The sequence below is a fragment of the Hyla sarda genome, chromosome 12 (assembly GCF_029499605.1).
Source record: "Hyla sarda isolate aHylSar1 chromosome 12, aHylSar1.hap1, whole genome shotgun sequence".
NCBI classification, from domain to species: Eukaryota; Metazoa; Chordata; class Amphibia; order Anura; family Hylidae; genus Hyla; species Hyla sarda.
In genome coordinates this window covers 16,574,557-16,596,078 of record NC_079200.1, presented here as the reverse complement: position 1 = coordinate 16,596,078, position 21,522 = coordinate 16,574,557, and the positions used below count along the sequence as shown (strand labels likewise).

At 43.8% G+C, this 21,522-nt stretch overlaps 1 protein-coding gene across 2 annotated transcripts in view; it reads right to left on the bottom strand.

Moving 5' to 3' along the window:
* Positions 1-7,209: 7,209 nt before the first annotated feature.
* LOC130296503 (glucose-6-phosphatase catalytic subunit 1-like) overlaps positions 7,210-21,522 on the bottom strand; it is a 46,540-nt gene continuing 32,227 nt past the window's right edge. The window contains exons 4-5 of one of the 2 annotated variants that reach the window (XM_056548088.1): positions 20,840-20,955; positions 7,210-7,801 (exon numbers count right to left, since the gene is read on the bottom strand). In XM_056548088.1, the coding sequence (XP_056404063.1) occupies positions 7,290-7,801; positions 20,840-20,955 (628 nt within the window). In that variant the 3' untranslated portion in view covers positions 7,210-7,289. Of the gene's footprint in view, positions 7,802-20,839; positions 20,988-21,522 lie in introns of both variants that reach the window. The other variant, XM_056548089.1, reaches the window with a different exon arrangement.

Genomic DNA, 21,522 nt, shown 5'->3' with positions numbered 1-21,522 from the left:
AGATATTATTCAGGAATGTTATCTGGGATGAATTGGGTGCGTATGTGTTACATATTGTGAGAGGGACTCCTGTCAGTGTACCCGAGACTATAACCCATCTCCCATTAGGATCTAACATTGTGTTTGAAAGCTGAAAAGGACATGTGCGGGATATCAACACAGCCACTCCACCCCTTTTTTTATCCTGTGTAGCAGAAAATACTGTGGGATAGTATCTAGATGCAAATTTAAAAGAACACGATTCATCATGATGCGTTTCTTGGATAAGGGCTATATCTATTTTTTTAGATTTTAGATCTTTTAAAAGAAGACGTCTTTTTACATCTGTATTTAAGCCCTTTACATTGAGTGTTAAAAAACGCGTCATGGTGAATATGAATCAGGGGAATTCATAATAATGTTCAGTTTCCTACCCCTGATGATCATTGTTGCTAGAGGTAAAGTTCCAGAACGGATGGGACTTGTAGTGACTTTGACAGAGCCCATAGGTCAAGCTGAGCCAGAAGCCCATAGGTCAAGCTGCAGGTCACCTGGTTAGCTGGTGCTCTCTGGGTAACAAACACATCATGTGAACACATTATCATGTAACTAACTCAAAGGTCCTTAAAGGTCCTTTATACATAACACTACACATAATATATTTTACTATGGGGGAGACACTGCAAGAGAGCCCCTAGGACACAGAGGGACTCAACCTGACAGGACCTAAGTACTGTACGGGACTATATCCCATACTGGGACATCACAACAAGAACAATAAATCACTGTACTTCAAGTGAGTCCCATTAGTCAGAGACGCTCCCCGCAGCCCGGGGTCAGCATCATATGGGGGGAGATTTATCAAAACCTGTCCAGAGGAAAAGTTGCTGAGTTGCCCATAGCAACCAATCAGATCGCGTCTTTCATTTATCAGATGCCTTTTCAAAAATGAAAGGAGCAATCTGATTGGTTGCAACTTTTCCTCTGGACAGGTTTTGATAAATCTACCCCAAAGTGTTTTATTAACTTGTCTCGTACTTGTTTGTGTCGTATATTTCAAAGTTGCAAAGAATTCTGGTAGCACTTTATTCATCCGAAATGCATTTAGTCACATGATGATGGTGACCGTGTCCCCGGGTGACCTTCGCCACAGCATGAGGCTGACCTTTCAGGCCACTGAACATCTAGTATACACCCTTTGACCTTGCAGAGATGAATCCATCTCCTATTTTATATAAGGATAGAATAACATTCAGGCTGTGTTCACACGGGGGAATGTCCGCATGGAAAAATCTCGGTGCGGACCGCTCGGAAATGCACCGTCTCATAGACAGAAATGCATTTCCGTGCTGAGTCTGCAGAAAGGATAGACATGTCTATTCTTTCTGCGAACACCAGATGTTTCCAGCTCAGAAATTCTGCCATGTGAACAGCCTAGCAGTAGCAGGTGCTTGAAATCTATGGGACTCTGCTGCTGCAGAATCTCACGACAGATGTTTGGCCGTGGGCACGGTGCGGCAGAATCCCTTTGAAAACAATGGTGCAACTGAATTTTCGAGCAGAATTTTGCCGCCAGATTCTGCTCAAAGATTCCGGTGCTGCACAGCGTCATTTCATTGGCTGCTGAAACTCCCCCTCCGAAGAATCCTCTTTCTCATTATTTTGGCGGAATATGGAGCGGAATGCATTGCCAGTGACAAAGTAACTGTGTGGTGTCTGGGGTGTTGCAATGGTGATGCAGGGTCTCGTGGTATTAAGCCTTAATTGTCGTGACGCCAGGGTGGAGTTTGCTTACGGCAGGGATAATAAACGGAATTTCCACAGCAGAATTTATGAAATAACTGCAAACTTTTACTTGAACTTTTATGCAACAGTCTTTACAATGGAACAGTTTCTCCTGAGGTAACCAGGATGCAGGTTCCTCACAGGCTTTGCTGGGACTGATAGTAATGAGCTGTAAACAGGCCACTGTGCTACTAATTATAAGATTTGAGTGGAATAGTAGTCACACGGGATTTGTAGGATTGAGCTTTATTACTCACGGTTTTAGTGGCTGCGGGTTCTTTAGGCTTTGGCCGAAATGAATTGAGATTAAATATATGCTGATTGTGATTTGCTGGAATCCAGGAGATAAGAGAGAGAATTTAGTGACTACAGCCCTTTATATAATAGGGGGCTGGACTAATCTCATTGGCCAGCAAATCGGTAAGTCCTGAACCCAGTGAACTCTGGGTACATTATATGACCCAGGAAGGTCCTTAATCATATATACATTCACAATTGTGGATCACATGACCTGGGAAGGTCCTATACATTAATTATACCTAGACATTAAATAATATATATGTAAACACAATTATTATGAGGTGACCAAGGGGCAAGCCCTGCAGGAGAGCCCTGTGGAGATGGAGGAGCTCTAGCTGAGGGGACTCCAGACAGGGACAGGACAAGGTCCTGTACCGGGACACCACAACTATAATAAGAATTTTCTTGTATAAACACTCAATAAAAACTTATCCTTGATACAAGTTGTGTTAGCAGAGGTCCGGACCTTCAGGGGGAATTAAAGGGGTACTCCGCCGCTCAACGTTTGTTCCGAACGCTGGAGCTGGCACCGGGAGCTTGTGACATCATAGTGCCGCCCCCTCATGATGTCACGCCCGCCCGCCCGCCTGCCCCCTCAATGCAAGTCTATGGGAGGGGGCGGGGATATGACGTCATGAGCTCCCGGCGCCGGCTCCAGCGTTCGGAACAGTTTGTGCCAAACGCTGAGCAGCGGAGCACCCCTTTAATGGTGCAGAACAACAATCAGGCGATGCTCAGCAGCCGTATCCCCCGCGATCAAAAATCTTATTCCCTGTCCTTTGGATAGGGGATAAGATTTTTTTTCGGTGAAGTATCCCTTTAAAGAGGACCTGTGGTCACCCCCCCCCCCACCAACCCAAAAAATAAATACATTTATATTTCACTGTCACTAAATATAATAGGGCGCCCTGATTACACATCTTTTTTTAAGTTTCTTGATACTTCCTTTCATTCTAGAGCTATTTAGGTTTAAAGTTTGTCTGACAATTCGGGGAATCAGTCAGATGGACCCCAACTTAATTTTAATAATGGGAGTGGCTATCAGGTCAGGATTATACAGGCAGGGGGTGTGATTATAATACATTGAGGGGTGTGACTGCCTGATACACTCCCCCTGACTGTATATTCCCGCCCATCACTCCCATTATTAAAATTAAGTTCACGCCCATCTGACTATTGCCTGAATTGTAAGACAAACTATAAACCCTCATATCTCAGGAACAGAAGAGCGTATCAAGAAAATCTAAGAAGATGTGTTATCAGGGCACCCTCTTCACTTTTTATAATTGATAATCAAATTTTTGGGGGGTTGGTTACAGGTCCTCTTTAACCTCTAGAGGACAAAGGACGTACATGTACTGAGAAGTATCCGGACTCCAAAGCGAGTGCAGGAGCTGATATCAGCCGGGGACCCGCTGCTTATGGCAAACATCAGCAATCATTAACCTTTTAGATGCCGTGATTAATACTGATTGCGGCATCTAAATCATTGAGGTGGCTTTGTCAGACTCATCGGACCACTTGTAGCGGTATTACTGGGGGTCCGATGAGTCAAGATGGTGGCCAGAAGTCTTCTCACCTCCAAAATGCTGCTCTTCCGGGATCCATTTGCATAGTCTGCCTTCTGGTATGCTGTACAAGTAGTTCACTGATATTACTGATCAGCTTTATGCCTTTGCACAGCACTGAGCAGTGATAGCAATCGAGTGATTGCTATAAAAAGACATAAAAAATACACATAAGCTCCTCCCCCAATAACAATGTAAAATAAAAAGAATTGGTATCGCCACGTCAAGAAAAGTCCAAAATTGCAGGTTTTTGGTCTTGTCACATTCCAGAAAAAATTGAATAAAAATTCATCAAATAGCCACATAAAACCAAACAAGGTATCGATAAAAACTACAGATTACAGTGCAAACGTTGGTATCATTTTAGTTGTATTATATGGAAGAACTTGTCATAAACCAATAAAGTACACTGCGTGAAAACAAACCCCCCTAAAAGTTGGAAAATTGCTGTTTTTTGTCAATTTCCTCCACCAAAAATAGTTTTTTTGTTGCGCCGTACATTTTATGGTAAAATGAAAGGTGTCAGTACAAAGCACAATTGGTCGGGCAACAAAATCAAGTCCTCATATGGATCTGTGGATGGAAGAATAATAGAGTTATGGCTCATGAAAGGCAAGGAGGGAAAAACAAAAGGAGGGAAAAATGAAAATGCATAAGTGAATATTTTCCAGAGCAAAAAATAAATAAAAAAATAATAAACATGGTATACTTACCCCCTGGGGTCTCCCACTGCTGCTCCTTCACTCCTCCGCTGGTTTCCACTTCTTCCCAACCCCACAGGAACTGTCCCACTCACCAATCACTGGCCGCAGCCTTGTCCCACCTCAGGCATCTAAGTGGTGACCAGTGGAGGAACAGGAGTGCCGGCATGGTATCTGCGGGGTACTGGAGGAGGTGAGTATGGCTTGTTTATCATTTTTACATCACCCCCAGCTGTGTACTGGTTATTACAATGATTCCTTTCAATACATTATTTAATAAAAAAAACTCTCTTTATTTTTCTGATGTAACAAATATGAAAATATACAAAACACCAAAGAAAAAACAAATTGCATAAACGGGGCAAAGCTATGGAAAATGTCAGCACACACTGTAAACATTAGGCACCACTGGTAACATCATCATCGTGTTCCATCATATATCAGCTCAATGATTACATCATACCAGTCATCTGTTACATCATTGTCCGGTCATGTGTCATCAGCTTGGGGGGGGGGGGGGGGGGGAGGGCTGGGTTATTTTAACTTTTTAATACATGGCCTAAATTTATCTCATGGCTGAACTTTTTAGCAACAGCACAATTATTCAGTTCTGTCAAACCTTGACCTCAGCAGCTGCGCCAATTCTCTCAACCGTAAAGATTAGGAAAGTTTCCGGGTGGACATTCCACCAACAGTGGAGCACCAATAGAACATGCCGGCGCTAGGACCGCTATTCTATTCTTTCTGCGGACACCGGAAATTTAAATTGTGCTGTGTGCACAGTGCAGCAGAATCCCATTGAAATCAATGGGACTCTGCTGCTGCGGAATCTCTGTGCGGAATTCTTTTGCAGAATTGCGCACGGAAATTCCACCGTATGAACATAGCTGAATTGTTCAAGCCTTTGGCTATCCGGGCATGCTGGGAGATGTAGTTTTGCAACAGCTGGAGACACTGGTTTAAAAAGATCAGGGTCTGGGTGATGAGACCCCCACTGTTCTCTAGAACGAGCAGTTGGCTATTCTAGCGATCTGTGGGGATCATGGCATTTAGATCTCAAAAAACAAAACTTTTGACATGATTGTAATCTTTAAAGGGGTACTCCAAGGGAACAAAACTTATCATGGGGGTTGGTGGTGGGGCTGATGGGGGGGGGGGGGTCTATTGGTTGTCCGACCACTGGGACTCCTAGCAATATCCTGTATAGGTCCCGGATCTTACGCTGAACTTACCATACTCAGCAAGCGCTCCAGCCCTCACCTTCAGAGACAACTCAGCGGGTGATTTTCTAAGCGGATGGTCACACGAGCGCATCTCCGAAGGTGGGTAAGCTGCTGAATAGCAGGTAGATGGGGCCCCATACAAGAGATTGCGGCACGTCATATTCGGCAGATCCCCTGCGATCAGACACCTATTCCCTAACCTGTGGATAGGGGATAGATTTTGCTCCCTATAGGGGGTGCAGAGGTAGCAGTCGCACCGGGGCCCTGGTGCCTAAGGGGGCCCTAAAGGACATATGTCCCAAAGAGAACAGTATTATAATTGGCACGTGGGGCCCTGTTGCAAATTTTGCACCGGGGCCCAGAAGCTACGTCACGCCTCTGCCTTGAGGGTAATAACTCTTTAAGATTTGATTTCATTCCTGAGACGCACAAATTCCTTATGTTTTTTTTTATCACGCAAACCTGAAATGTATTTATGTGTATTATGTATAACAGCAATGTCTAAACATTGAGCAAAAAAGATGAAGAACCGGAAGACTGCAGCCTGGCCCACATCCATGACATGCCTTCTATACTATAAGTGTGCAAAACATATCCAGTAGGAACATTCTTCACAGATCCGGCATTGCGCAACATGTCAGTGTTCACACTAGAGCGCAAGATCCGCGCGAGATCCGCGCGAGACCGTACATATAATACATCCAGTGGTGGTGCTCAGCTGGAGATCACAGGCAGATAATATAAAGATAAAGGGGCACTCGGCACAATAGTGCTAAAAAGGCTTGAATCTTCAATTCCGGAGCATATCATAAGCAAAAGCAGGGAGTAACACAGATGGCAGGGGCGCTCTGAGCGCCCCTGCCATCTGTGTTACTCCCTGCTTTTGTATATGATATGACCAGCGATTGAAGATTAAAGGAAAACCGTTAGCCTGTTCATCCCCACTAAACCCAATACACTGGGTTATAGTGTGGGTGAACAGGATTCCATTGAGGGGTCACTTACTTAAATTGGTCCAGTAGGTCCTGAGATCTTGGCTTGTGAAGTTCTGTTGCTCCATCCAGGGAATTGCGCGCTGAAGGTGGGGCCCCTGCCGGTTGGCCACCTCTGCCAGGTCCTAATACCACCCGCACTATTTGAATATTAATTTTCTTCAACTCCACGTCCTAGTGACGTGGGAGTCACAGGTCACGTGAGCGCAGTGCTCTGTCGGTACAGCGCATGCCCCAGAAGATTTCACCCTGAATCCTCTCTACTATCGTGTAGCGAGGGATCGGCGCATGCGCAGTGACACTGTACAGAGAGTTTTTACTACACAGAGCTCTCACGTCATCAGGATGTGAGAGCTGAGTGAAATCTTCCGGAACATTCGCTCTGACAGAGCACCGCGAGCACGTGACCTGTGACTCCACGTCACTAGGACGTGGAGTTGAAAAAAAAGAATATTGAAATAGTGGGAGCGGTATTAGGACCTGAAAGAGGGAGGAAGAGGCGGCCAGCTGGCAGGGGCCCCGCCTCCAGCGCGCAATCCCCCAGATGGAGCAACAGAACTTCACAAGCCAAGATCTCAGGACCTACTGGATCAATTTAAGTAAGTGGCCCCTTTATTAAATCCTGTTCACTCACACTATATGCCAGTGTATTGGGTGAACAGGCTGGCAGTTTTCCTTTTAAAGACTTTTTGCACTATGGTGGTGAGTGCCGTTTTATCATTTTTTTATTATCTACATTCTTCACAAGACCTTCTTATCTTGTCCCCTCAATACATATGATACACAGTAAGGAATGATTCCTACGGTGGTTACAGAGACAGCTATGTTCTTGCAGAACGAGAGAAGGTAGTAGACCGTCTCCACATCGGAGGGAAGTTCAAAGCAGTCGAAGATGTGAATAACCAGCAGGGAAATGATGATACAGCTGAGGCGGAACGTGAATTCGGCTCCTTGCTTCTCCCTGTAACTAGTCTTGTACATCTGAGAATTCAAAGCTAATCCTAAGCCGAGGAAAATACCTAAATTCCTGACCAGGCTAGCGAATGGTGTGGATTCGATATGGATCCACTCGGGCCTGGAGCACCAATGTGCTGCTCTCTCAAGGGTCCACAAGAGGTCCACGTCGAAATCTTTGAGTAGCAAGTAGAAGCCCATTGCAAATGAGAAGAGGACCAGGGTGATGGAGATGTATTTTTTCAGGTTGACGCTGTATATCACTTGTAGATGGTTGAACACTTTGGCCACCACGATTCCTGAAAACAGAATCAACGCATAATATTTATTACAAGACAAAGGTGACGGCTTCATTGTTATGAAAAATATCCTAAAAAAACTTTAAAAGGATTACTCTATGGCCATATTCATGTTGCTTCTCAAAAGGGGTACTGCATCCAAAATGTTCTTATCCCCTAAGTAGCTGACTGTTGGGGGGAGGGGCGGGGGCTCTGACCGCTGGCACTCCCCGCGATCTCTGGAATGGGACCCGGTTCTGAGTGAGAAGCGTGTGTGGTAGACGGCAAACACTCCATTGATTTCTATGAGATCTCCGAAGACACCCAATGCAGGACTTGGGCATCATTGGCACTCCCATAGAAATGACTGGAGCGCATGACGTCTACCTAGAAAGCCGTCTACTGAGAGGGCCGGGGTCCCATTCTGGAGATCGCTGGTGGTCCAAGCGGTCAGACCCCTTGTGATCAGCTACTTATAAGTTAAATGTGTAATGCAAAGAAAAATGAAGCGGAGCACTCACCGGACAGTTAGCAGGTGCTTCTTTATAGCTGGGAATGCAAAAATGGGGTGAAAAATCAGGGGAGCAGGTGGACAAGACGCAGGGGTATGGAGCTGGTGACGGACCGTTTCACGCCGAAGCGCTTCGTCAGGCCAGAGCGTGGTGACGTGGAAGGAGTGGTGTGTATAAAAACCTCCAGGTAACCATAGAAATGCAGGTAAACAGGAAGACATTCAAATGAACAGGTGCAAAGCAAAACAAATACTTGCATCAAAAACAATACATTGACCTAGCGTAAACACTTAGAGTGGGGAAACGAAATCAAAGAAAAGCCCCTCACTCATATCTGTCTTTAAGCCAAGAGGTCCGGTGGCATCAGTGCAAACAATCCATCGAGCTTTGCTTCTTAATAAATGCTGGTGCCTGTTCAGACCGCACTCTGGGGTGTCAATTCTCTTTATGGCGGAAAACCGAAGGGCTTCTGGATTATTGTTGTGAGTGTTTTGCATATGGGAAATGAAGCGGGGGGGGGGGGGGGGGGGGGGACCCGAGTCCTGTACTTAGAGATCTGACATGATTTTGATAAGGTTGATGTCTTGCTGTACCATATACCAGTTTTTTTTTAGAATAGTACGTTTTATTATGTCGTTCACAGGGGTATTTTTAAATGTGAACATAAACCTAGACTGATTCTGTTTTTCTTTTTTTCTTGTTTTTAGTTTTCAATAAATTTTCTCTTGGGATGGTATCAACTCATTGCCTAGCTATTTTCAGGACTTCAGGCGGGTAACCTCTTTGTAATAACCGTGTTTCTAATGCATTGACTTGTAGAGGGGTTGAATAGTAAAGTAGCAATCTTTGCAGATGATACTAAACTCTGTAAAGCGGTGAACACAATAGAGGACAGTGCACTGTTACAAATGGATCTAAATAGGTTGGAGGTTTGGGCTGGGAAGTGGCAGATGAGGTTCAACACTGATAAATGTAAGGTAATGCACACGTGGAGGAAATAATTCTACCGCTGTACAAATCACTAGTCAGACCACACATGGAATACTGTGTACAGTACTGGTCAGACCACACATAGAATACTATGTACAGTACTGGTCAGATCACACATGGAATACTGTGTACAGTACTGGTCAGACCACACATGGAATACTGTGTACAGTACTGGTCAGACCACACATAGAATACTGTGTACAGTACTGGTCAGACCACACATGGAATACTGTGTACAGTACTGGTCAGACCACACATAGAATACTGTGTACAGTACTGCTCAGACCACACATAGAATACTGTGTACAGTACTGGTCAGACCACACATAGAATACTGTGTACAGTACTGGTCAGACCACACATAGAATACTGTGTACAGTACTGGTCAGACCACACATAGAATACTGTGTACAGTACTGTTCAGATCACACATAGAATACTGTGTACAGTACTGGTCAGACCACACATAGAATACTGTGTACAGTACTGGGCACCAGTGTACAAACAAGATATAGTGGAGCTGGAGAGGGTTAAAAGACGGGCAACCAGGGTAATACGGGGAATGGGAGGACAACAGTACCCAGAAAGATTATCAGAATTAGGGTTATTTAGTTTACAAAAAAGAAGGCTTAGGGGCGACCTGATAACTATGTATAAATATATCAGGGGCCGTACAGAGATCTCTCCCATGACCTATTTATACCCAGGACTGTATCTATAACAAGGGGGCATCCTCTATGTCTAGAGGAAAGAAGGTTTCTACACCAGCACAGACGGAGGTTCTTTACTGTAAGAGCAGTGAGACTGTGGAATTCTCTGCCTGAGGAGGTGTCATGGTGAACTCTGTAAAAGAGATCAAAAGGGGTCTGGATGCATTGTTGGAGAATAATAACATTACAGGTTATGGATACTAGATTTATAGGGACAGAAGGTTGATTCAGGGATTTATTCTGATGTCATATTTGGAGTTGGGAAGGAATTTTTACCTCTAGTATGATGGTTTTTTGCCTTCCTCTGGATCAACTCAGTAGGAACTCATTAGGGTTATAGGTTGAACTTGATGGGCTCTGGTCTTTTTTCAACCTTATGAACTATGTTACTAAGATATTTTTTATGTGTATTATTTATTTGTTTCAAATGAATAAGCTGGCTTACCGGAATGCTATTCTTCCTGTGGGTGGGATGGGAAGAGGAGTAATGAAGATTGGAATTTCTGGACGTAGGTTTTCTGATCCCTGACGTGACAATCGTGTCCTCAATGATATCGATCGTCACGTCCAGGAACTCCTGCGAATCTCTACCAAATACAGACGTGAAAGTCATGTTCATAGTATTGACATCATTTAGATATTTCACAAAGCTGTTAAATTCTTCCTCTGTCCCATCCCACACCACGAAGACGTCATCCACAAAGCGAAGAAAAGTTTTTCTCTGTCTGGTATATGGGTTGGAAGTTGTGAAAACATAGTTACGTTCAAATATGTTAGCGAATGCACATGATATGGGCCTGCTCATAGCTGTACATAGGCTTTGTTTATACCATTGATCGTGGTATTGAAAACAGTTATTTGATAAAATGAATGTTACTTATTCTGTCACAAAATTGACCAAGTCAGGAGACTTATTTGATCTTTCCAAGAACTCGCGGAGAGCCTGTACACCTGCATCATGTAGGATGCGGGTGTACAGGCTATTGACGTCTATGGAAGCTAGTGTGAAACCTTTCTGCCAGTTAAACTCATTTAATGCGGAGATGAGATCTTCTGTGTCCCGAAGATAAGATGGAATAATGGGGAGCAGTGCTGAGATCATCCAGTCAATGTAACTAGATATGAACACAGTGGGTGAACCTATGCCCACCACTATAGGGTGGCCAGGAGGGGGACTTACCGGTTTATGGATTTTCTGTAAAATATACCATTTTGGTTTAGTGAGATTTTCGTGTAGCAACCGTTCTGCAGTTTTTTTTCGGTTAAAATATTATTGTTAACATGTTTGCAAATGAGCGTTTTAGGGCCGTTCATTATTTTGAGTCTTGTTTTAATTTCTCATAAACTGTCAGATTGATTAGATACTTGGTATTTGGTCAGTATTTGGTCAATGACAGGTTTCTTATGGCCTTATAAATATCCTCCTCAAAAGAGCAATAGTCAAAAGATTCACATAAACCAAAATTTAAAGGGGTACTCCGGTGAAAAACTTTTTTATTTTTTTAATCAACTGGTGCCAGAAAGTTAAACAGATTTGTAAATTACTTCTATAAAAAAAATCTTAGCATTCCAGTACTTATTAGCTGCTGAATACTACAGAGGAAATTATTTTCTTTTTGGAACACAGAGCTCTCTGCTGACATCATGACCGCAGTGCTCTCTGCTGACATCTCTGTCCATTTTAAGAACTGTCCAGAGTAGAAAAAAATTCCCATAGCAAACATATGCTGCTCTGGAAAGTTCCTAAAATGGACAGAGATGTCAGCAGAGAGCACTGTGGTCATGATGTCAGCAGAGAGCTCTATGTTCCAAAAAGAAAATAATTTCCTGTGTAGTATTCAGCAGCTAATAAGTACTGGAAGGATTAAGATTTTTAATAGAAGTCATTTACAAATCTGTTTAACTTTCTGGCACCAGTTGATAAAAAAAAAAAAAAAAAAAGTTTTCCACCGGAGTACCCCTTTAACCCCTTAAGGACCAAGGACGTACCGGTACGTCCTTGGTCCTGCTCTTCTGATATAACGCGGGGTTACACAGTAACCCCGCGTCATATCATGGCGGGCCCAGCGTCATAGTGAAGCCGGGACCCGCCTCTAATAGCGCGCAGCGCCGATCGCGGCGCCGCGCGCTATTAACCCTTTAGCCGCGCGCTCAAAGCTGAGCCGCGCGGCTAAAAGTGAAAGTGAAAGTTCCCGGCTAGCTCAGTCGGCTAATCGCGGCATCTCGAACAGCTGACAGGACAGCGGGAGGGCCCCTTCCTGCCTCCTCGCTGTCCGATCGCCGAATGACTGCTCAGTGCCTGAGATCCAGGCCTGAGCAGTCATCCGGCAGAATCGTTGATCACTGGTTTCTTATGAGAAACCAGTGATCAACATAGAAGATCAGTGTGTGCAGTGTTATAGGTCCCTATGGGATAACAATGATCAGTATAAGAGATCAGTGTGTGCAGTGTTATAGGTCCCTATGGGACCTATAACACTGCAAAAAAAAAGTGGAAAAAAAAAAGTGAATAAAGATCATTTAACTCCTCCCCTATTAAAAGTTTGAATCACCCCCCTTTTCCAATAAAAAAAAAAAAACACAGTGTAAATAAAAATAAAAATAAACATATGTGGTATCACCGCATGCGGAAATGTCCGAATTATAAAAATATATCATTAATTAAACCGCTCGGTCAATGGCGTGCGCGCAAAAAAATTCCAAAGTCCAAAATAGTGCATTTTTGGTCACTTTTTATATCATTTAAAAATGAATAAAAAGTGATCAATAAGTCCTATCAATGCAAAAATGGTACCATTAAAAATTTCAGATCACGGCGCAAAAAATGAGCGCTCACACCGCCCCATACACGGAAAAATAAAAAAGTTATAGGGGTCAGAAGATGACAATTTTAAACGTATTAATTTTCCTGCATGTAGTTATGATTTTTTCCAGAAGTCCGACAAAATCAAACCTATATAAGTAGGGTATCATTTTAATCGTATGGACCTACAGAATACATATCAGGTGTCATTTTTACCGAAAAATGTACTACGTAGAAACGGAAGCCCCCAAAAGTTACAAAACAGCGTTTTTTTTTCAATTTTGTCGCACAATGATTTTTTTTCCCGCTTCACCATAGATTTTTGGGCAAAATGACTGACGTCATTACAAAGTAGAATTGGTGGCGCAAAAAATAAGCCATCATATGGATTTTTAGGTGTAAATTTGAAAGAGTTATGATTTTTTAAAGGCAAGGAGCAAAAAACGAAAATGCAAAAACGGAAAAACCTCCGGTCCTTAAGGGGTTAACCCTCTATTCAACACTGATAAACAATCACTACTGAGAACAACATCTGTCAGATTGACTACAATGTTCTGATTTTCTATTGTCTCCAAGTGACTGTCTTTCTTTTCAGACTTCCCTTTCTTCGCCTGCCACCCTGCCGCGTTTGTGGCCTAAAGGGGCGGTGCGTGGGTTAACATCTCGTGATGTCATAGCCCCGCCCTTCATGATGTCATGCCCTGCCCCCTCAATGCAAGTCTATGGGAGGGGGCGTGACAGCCATCAAGTCCCTCCCATAGACTTGTATTGAGGGGGCAGGGCATGACATAATGAGGGGGCGGGGCTATAATGCCACAAGCTCCTGGCGCCTGCTCCAGCGTTCGGAACAGTTTGCTCCAAACACTGAGCAGCGGAGTACCCCTTTAAGAATTTATCTCTTTTAATGTCCTTTACGGAGGCTTGAAGCACAAAAATTTTTGGTCCAGATTTGGAATGAACTTTTTATAAGTAGATTCAGTGAGTCTAGTGCGGAGTTCACACATCATTTTACACGATTCTGCGGTTACTGCTTCATATTCGCTTTTATTCTTTAGCAGAACTAATTGTTGGAAATTCAAGGAATGTTGATGGTGTTGGGCATTCCATTGTTTGATGAATTCTTCATCTTGTAGGAACTGGGAAGGTGATTTATATACCTTAAGTCCCCGTGGAGTTCTGTTATTTTCGGCATGAGCTTACAGTCCAAAATAAAGGCGTCTCACGTTGAGCCAGAGATGCGATTCCATATTCCAGAGTCTTACTGCTTAAAGGGGTACTCCGCTGCTCAGCGTTTGGAACAAACTGTTCCGAATGCTGGAGCCGGCGCCAGGAGCTCGTGACGTCATAACCCCGCCCCCTCATGACGTCACGCCCCGTCCCCTCAATGCAAGTCTATGGGAGGGGGCGTGACGGCTGTCACGCCCCCTCCCATAGACTTGCATTGAGGGGGCGGGACGGGACATAATGAGGGGCGGGGCTATGACATCACGAGCTTCCGGCGCCGGCTCCAGCATTCGGAACATAAGAGGCACTCGGCACTAGTGTTGGGCGGGAATATTCGCAATGTGAATATTTATCTCGAATATCGCATATAGCGCTAAATATTCACAATTACGAATATTCACATTTTTTTTTCACAGTACACATCACAGTGATCATCCCTCCCTGATTCCAGCTTGTGGTGTAAACAAGGCTCGCGCATAGTGATCCCTCCCTTCTTTTAGCTCTTTTATCACGTGATATTGCGCAAGGAGAATTTTATGGTGAATGCGCATGCAAATTTTATGGCGCATAGTAAAAAAAGGTAGCGAATATGCGAATTTTGCGAGTATATGACGAATATTCGTCCATATATTCGCGAAATATCGCGAATTCGAATATGGCCTATGCCGCTCAACAGAGTCGGCACCACTCCGCAGCTGTTCATTGGATTGTGCTCAGGTGTCTGGCTTTCACGTCCCCCTGAAGCCGCTTCGTGGACGACGTCTTTGTGGTGTGGGATGGGACAGAGGAAGAATTTAACAGCTTTGTGAAATATCTAAATGATGTCAATACTATGAACATGACTTTCACGTCTGTATTTGGTAGAGATTCACTGGAGTTCCTGGACATGAGGATCGATATCGTTGAGGACACGATTGTCACGTCAGGGTTCAGAAAACCTACGTCCAGAAATTCCAATCTTCATTACTCCTCTTCCCATCCCACCCACACGAAGAACAGCATTCCGGTAAGCCTGCTTATTCGCTCCCTCATATTCCATCTTATCTTCGGGACACAGAAGATCTCATCTCCGCATTAAATGAGTTCAACTGGCAGAAAGGATTCACATTAGCTTCCATAGACGTCGAGAGCCTGTACACCCGCATCCCACATGATGAGTTCTTGGAAAGCTCAAATAAGTCTCCTGACTTGGTCAATTTTGTGGCAGAATCAGTAACATTAATTTTATCAAATAATTGTTTTCAATACCACGATCAATGGTATAAACAATGCCTATGTACAGCTATGAGCATGCCCATATGGTGTGCATTCGCTAACATATATTTGGCCATATTTGAACGTAACTATGTTTTCACAACTTCCAACCCATATACCAGACAGATAAAAACTTTTCTTCCCTTTGTGGACGACGTCTTCGTGGTGTGGGATGGGACAGTGGAAGAATGTATTTTGCAGAGATTCACTGGAGTTCCTGGACGTGAGGATCGATATAATTGAGGACACGATTGTCACGTCAGGGATCAGAAAACTTACGTCCAGTTTCCACTTTGGTTTTTTTTATGGCAGTTTTTGGAAAAATGCCACCGCATTTTTTGAGCCATAGCCAGAAGTGTATTCAAAAGGAATGGCAAATTTAAAGGAACTACTTCTACTTCTCCTACCTTATGGATCCATTTCTGACTTTGGCTCAAAAACTGCAGTGGCATTTTTTTTTCCATCCCACCCACACGGAGAATAGCATTCCGGAAAGCCAGCTTATTTGTTTGAAATGAATAAATAATACACATAAAAAATATCTTGAACAAGCGAATGAATTAGAAACACGGTTATTACAAAGAGGTTACCCGCCTGAAGTCCTGAAAATAGCTAGGCAATGAGTTGATGCCATCCCAAGAGAAAATCTATTGAAAACAAAAAACAAGAAAAAAAAAAAACAGAATCAGTCTAGGTTTATGTTCATGTGGTGTCCCTGTACCGTATTGCATACTGTACCTTGTATGGTGGTCCCCCAGGTGGGACAGCCCCTAGTTGCCTCTCTACTACTCTAATTTGATAATGTTTCTATGTACATATTTAATAATGTATATTTAATATAATGCTTATTACCTTATTATCGTCGCAGGACCATAATTCCTCTATGGTATGTTAGAGGACCTTTGGAGGTCCTTGGGTCACATGCTACCCATGATTCTATGTGAAGGTGATTGACAGAAGTATTGGACCAATTAGCTCTAGTCCAGCCCCTGCCCATATAAGGGAGCTGTAGCCAATTATCGCTCTCTTGGGTTGCTGCTCTCTTGGATGCCGGACTAGCAGGACGGATCTGTACAACTTTCAAAGACACTCTAGGCCAGAAAACCTACCGGCCTCAGCCTAAACTAAACCGTGAGTTCTAAACTAATCCCCGCTAAAGCTAGCGTGACTACTGGACCACAACTAAAACCCTTAAATCCAGTGGAACAGCGCATATCAGTCTACAGACTCTAAATTGCTTAAGGTCCCGACCACTGTCAATCTCCAAGAGACTTTGCATGAATAGAGACTAGGTTATTAATAGAGATAGGTTATGAAGCTTGCATAAAATCTTCAGTAAAGTTCCAACTGTTTTCAGAAAACTCTCCGGTTGTGGACATTCAATTATTCTATACCTCCCTATCGCTCTTGGGAAGGGTGGCGGTAGGACAAGCATTACAGAGGAGCCCTCACCCTGGCGTCACGAATAGAAAGGGTTAACCAGACACCCTTTAGTCACCGCACAGCTACATTCCATATACCCTACTCCCCCAGGCTATCACATTCACATTTGAAAATACCCCTATGAACAATGTAATAAAACGTGCTATTCTAAAAAACTGGTATATGGTACAGCAAGACATCGACCTTACCAAAATCACTTCTAGAGTCCAATCCTATGATCACTTATAGAAACAACACCACCGTTCATGATAACATAAATAGGAAAAATAAAAATAAAGTAAGAAACAGCAATTGGCTTACTGACAGTCGCCCAATAGGAAATTATCAGTGCGGTTCGTGTACATTCTGCACGTATAATGGTAAATTTAATACACTCAATTTAGGCAGTTATACTGTCTTAAACAATTTTTCACATGCAGAACATCTTATGTAGTCTATTGCCTTCTCGGTACCTGTGGGTACTGTTATATAGGGAAGACAATTCGACCACTGTTCCATAGAATTAGGGAATATGTCAGATCCCTAAGTACAGGACTCGGGTCCCCCCCGCTTCATTTCCCATATGCAAAACACTCACAACAATAATCCAGAAGCCCTTCGGTTTGCTGCCATAGAGAGAATTGACACCCCAGAGCGCGGTCTGAACAGGCACCAGCATTTATTAAGAAGCGAAGCTCGATGGATTGTTCGCTCTGATGCCACCGGACCTCTTGGCTTAAATGACAGAAATGAGTGAGGGGCTTTTCTTTGATTTCGTTTCCCCACTCTAAGTGTTTACGCTAGGTCAATGTATTGTTTTTAATGCAAGTATTTGTTTTGCTTTGCTCCTGTTCATTTGAATGTCTTCCTGTTTACCTGTATTTCTATGGTTACCTGGAGGTTTTTATACACACCACTCCTTCCACGTCACCACGCTCTGACCTGATGAAGCACTTCAGCGCGAAACGGTCCATCGCCAGCTCCATACCCCTGCGTCTTGTCCACCTGCTTCCTTGATTTTTCACCCCGTTTTTGCATTTCCAGCAATAAAGAAGCACCAGCTAACTGTCCGGTGAGTGCTCCGCTTCATTTTTCTACGCATTACACCTTCTACTTGAGTATTGATAGCGTGTTAGCGCCCACTGAAGACCTCCAGTGGCTTCCAAGGGACGTGTTAGCCAGACACCTGAGCACCATCCATTGATCGTCTGCGGAGTGGTGCCGAGTGCCTCTATGTTAACTACTTATAAGTTAATTTTGGCTGCAGTACCCCTTTAAAGGGGTACTCCGGTGAGAAACTTTTTTTTTTTTTTTTTTTAATCAACTGAAGGCAGAAAGTTAAACAGATTTGTAAATTACTTCTATTAAAATATATTAATCCTTCCTGTACTTATTAGCTGCTGAATACTACAGTGGAAATTCTTTTCCGTTTGAAACACAGAGCTCTCTGCTGACATCATGAGCACAGTGCTCTCTGCTGACATCTCTGTCCATTTTAGGAACTGTCCAGAGTAAAAGGAAATCCCCATAGCAAACATATGCTGTTCTGTAAATAGCCACGCCCCCTGGAGACCATGTGACTTATGGCATATTGTCTCTGGCCGCATGGAATGCTGGGAAAAACAGTAAGAGACAACAGTAAAATAATATGACTTGCACTACAGCACTTCGGGTGTGGGTCCTGTACAGGAAAAAAGGGACAAAGCGGCGCACGGAAGTAATAGAAGCAAATTACACTGTATTATAACTTGGCGTCATGAACTCAAAGGGTGAAGAAAAAAGAATCCTGAATTACCGTATTTTTCGCCGTATAAGACGCACTTTTTCTTCCCCAAAACTGGGGGGGGGAAAGTTGGTGCGAATTATTCTTATTCGGCGAATACACACCTATCACGGCGGTCCCTGCGGCCATCAACGGCTGGGACCCGCGGCTAATACAGGACATCACCGGTGATGCCCTGTATTAACCCTTCAGACGCGGCGATCAAAGCTGACCGCCACGTCTGAAGCGAAAGTGACAGTAACCCGGCTGCTCAGTCGGGCTGTTCGGGACCGCTGCGGCGTCCCGAGCAGCTTACAGGACAAAGGGAGGGCCCTTACCTGCCTCCTCGGTGTCTGCTCCGTGCCGGGATCCCCTGCATGGCCGGCACTCTCCATCGTCGTCATTACATCGTCGCGCACGCCGTCCCGTGATCCTATAGGAGCGGCGTCCGTAGCGACGTGATGACGGCGACGGAGAGCGTGGATCCCGGGGAAGAAGACGTCCGGAGCGTAGGGGACACCCCGGGGACGCGGCGACAGCGATGGAGGGCGACATCCAGGGCAGCAGTGACGGGTCCGTAGCGGCGGGGACACGTGAGTATTACCTCCTATCCAGTGGTCTTCAACCTGCGGACCTCCAGATGTTGGAAAACTACAACTCCCAGCATGCCCGGACAGCCAACGGCTGTCCGGGCATGCTTGGAGTTGTAGTTTTGCAACATCTGGAGGTCCGCAGGTTGAAGATCACTGTTGGGTGCAGAATCTTTTTTTTCTAGATTTTGCACCTTTAAAATTGGGTGCGACTTATATGCCGGTGCGTCCTATAGGGCGAAAAATACGGTATCTCTTTAAATAGTTGAACCTACAGAACGTCAATATTATAACTAAATTTAAGCAAATCTCTAGTATGATTCCCCAAACCAAATTAAATGAATCGGCCTTCGATTCGTAAGTCTTGTAAGGGTTCATTCACACTACGGAACGTAAAAACATGCCAGTGCTAGGACTGGTCAGAAATGAGCCGTCTCCATAGACAGTAATACATTTTAGAGCGGATTCCTCCGAATGACCGGAAATTCCACCGAAATTTATTGCCTATTGGTTCCAATTCAGACTGCAGAAATTCTGCTTTTCACAAATTCTGCTTTCTCCAAAATTCCGGAATTTTGGAGCGGAATCCCATTAAAGTTAATGGGGCTTGACTTTTTGCAGAATTCTGTTTTCTGACAATACATAAACTCTGGCACAATTCCACGGCAATTCCGCAATTCCATTCAGTAACCTTTGCTGAACAAAATTTGTGCAAAATTGCGTAAATTTTGCCGTGTGAACATAGCCAAAGAATGAACATGTTTCTTTCGGCGGAGGAAATTCCGTAGTATTAATGGTGCACCAGAATCCCATTGAAAACAATGGGAGGCTGCTGCACCGTATTTTGCAAGAAGAATTCCTGAGCGGAATTCCGCTTGAAAAATCCGTAGTGTGAATAGACTACAGGTGCCGGCAGAACATGCTGGCGCTAGGACCACACAGGAATGCGCCGTCTCACAGACGGCAATGCATTCAGTACATATGGACACGTTCATTCTTTCTGTGGAAACGAAATCTGAATTTACGCTGTGCACAGTGCAGCAGGAACCCATTAAATACAAAAGGACTCTGCTGCTGCGGAATCTCCGGCGGAATTCCAATGTGGAATTCCGAAAGGAAATTCTGGACGTGGGAACATGGCCTAAATGTTGTTCCATTTTCCAAGTCTAAAAGGGGCACTCTGCTGGAAAACTAAATCAATTGGTGCCAGAAAGTTAAACAGATTTGTAAATAACTTCTTTTTAAAAATCTTAATCCTTCCAGTACTTATCAGCTGCTGTATGCTCCACAGGAAGTTCTTTTCTTTTTGAATGTCCTTTCTGTCTGACCACAGTGCTCTCTCTGCTGACACCTCTGTTCGTTTTAGGAACTGTCCATAGCAGGATAGGTTTGCTATGGGGAATTGCTCCTACTCTGGACAGTTCCTAAAATGGACAGAGGTGTCAGCAGAGAGCACTGAATTCAAAAAGAAAATAACTTCCTCGGGAACATACAGCAGCTGATAAGTACTGGAAGGATTAATATTTTTAAATAGAAGTAATTTACAAATCTGTTTATCTTTCTGGCGCCAGTTGATTTAAAATAAGATGAGTACCCCTTTAAGATTCTCTTAAATGACAAAGTCCAGAGTCTCAAACCAGATTTCACTGGGGAACTCAAGCACTATATCAATCGATGGCTGATTCATTGTTGGAAACCCCGTACAAATATGATCAGCTTCTCATTAACTAATTATAAAATCAATTATGTCACTTTTTTTTTTTTTTTTTGACAATATAAAAGTTGTTCTTACCTGAAATGACACCCGCTATGACCTGATGGGGAAAATGTGCAGCCACAAACACTCGGGACAGGCAAACGTTGACTTGTACGGCCCAGAAGAAAGCCCACAAGGCCCAGCGTGGACACCTAGCAATGAGTTGAAGCGAGACAATGGGCAACTGGTCAACATTTCCTCGGCACAGGTTTTAATCTCCCCCAATGAGTTTATTTGCCTTCTGTTTTTGGAAGAAATTAGTTCTGATTTTTCTATTCATGGATAAACCCTTAAAGGGGTACTCCCGTGGAAAACTCTTTTTAAAATCAACTGGTGCAAGAAAGTTAAACTGATTTGTAAATGACTTCTATAAAAAAATCTTAATTCTTCCAGTACTTTTTAGGGGCTGTATACTAAAGAGAAATCCCAAAAAAGAAATGCATTTCCTCTGATGTCATGACCACAGTGCTCTCTGCGTACCCCTGCTGTCCATTTTAGGAACTGTCCAGAGCAGGAGAAAATCCCCATAGCAAACATATGCTGCTCTGGACAGTTCCTAAAATGGACAGCAGAGGTCAGCAGAGAGCGCTGTGGTCATGACGCCTCCATGTATTTCTATGGGAGATACAGGCTTAGTATTGTTCGTAATGCTTTAAAGGGGTACTCAGCCAAAAAACATCTTATTCTCTAGCCAAAGGATAGGGGATAAGATGTCTGAT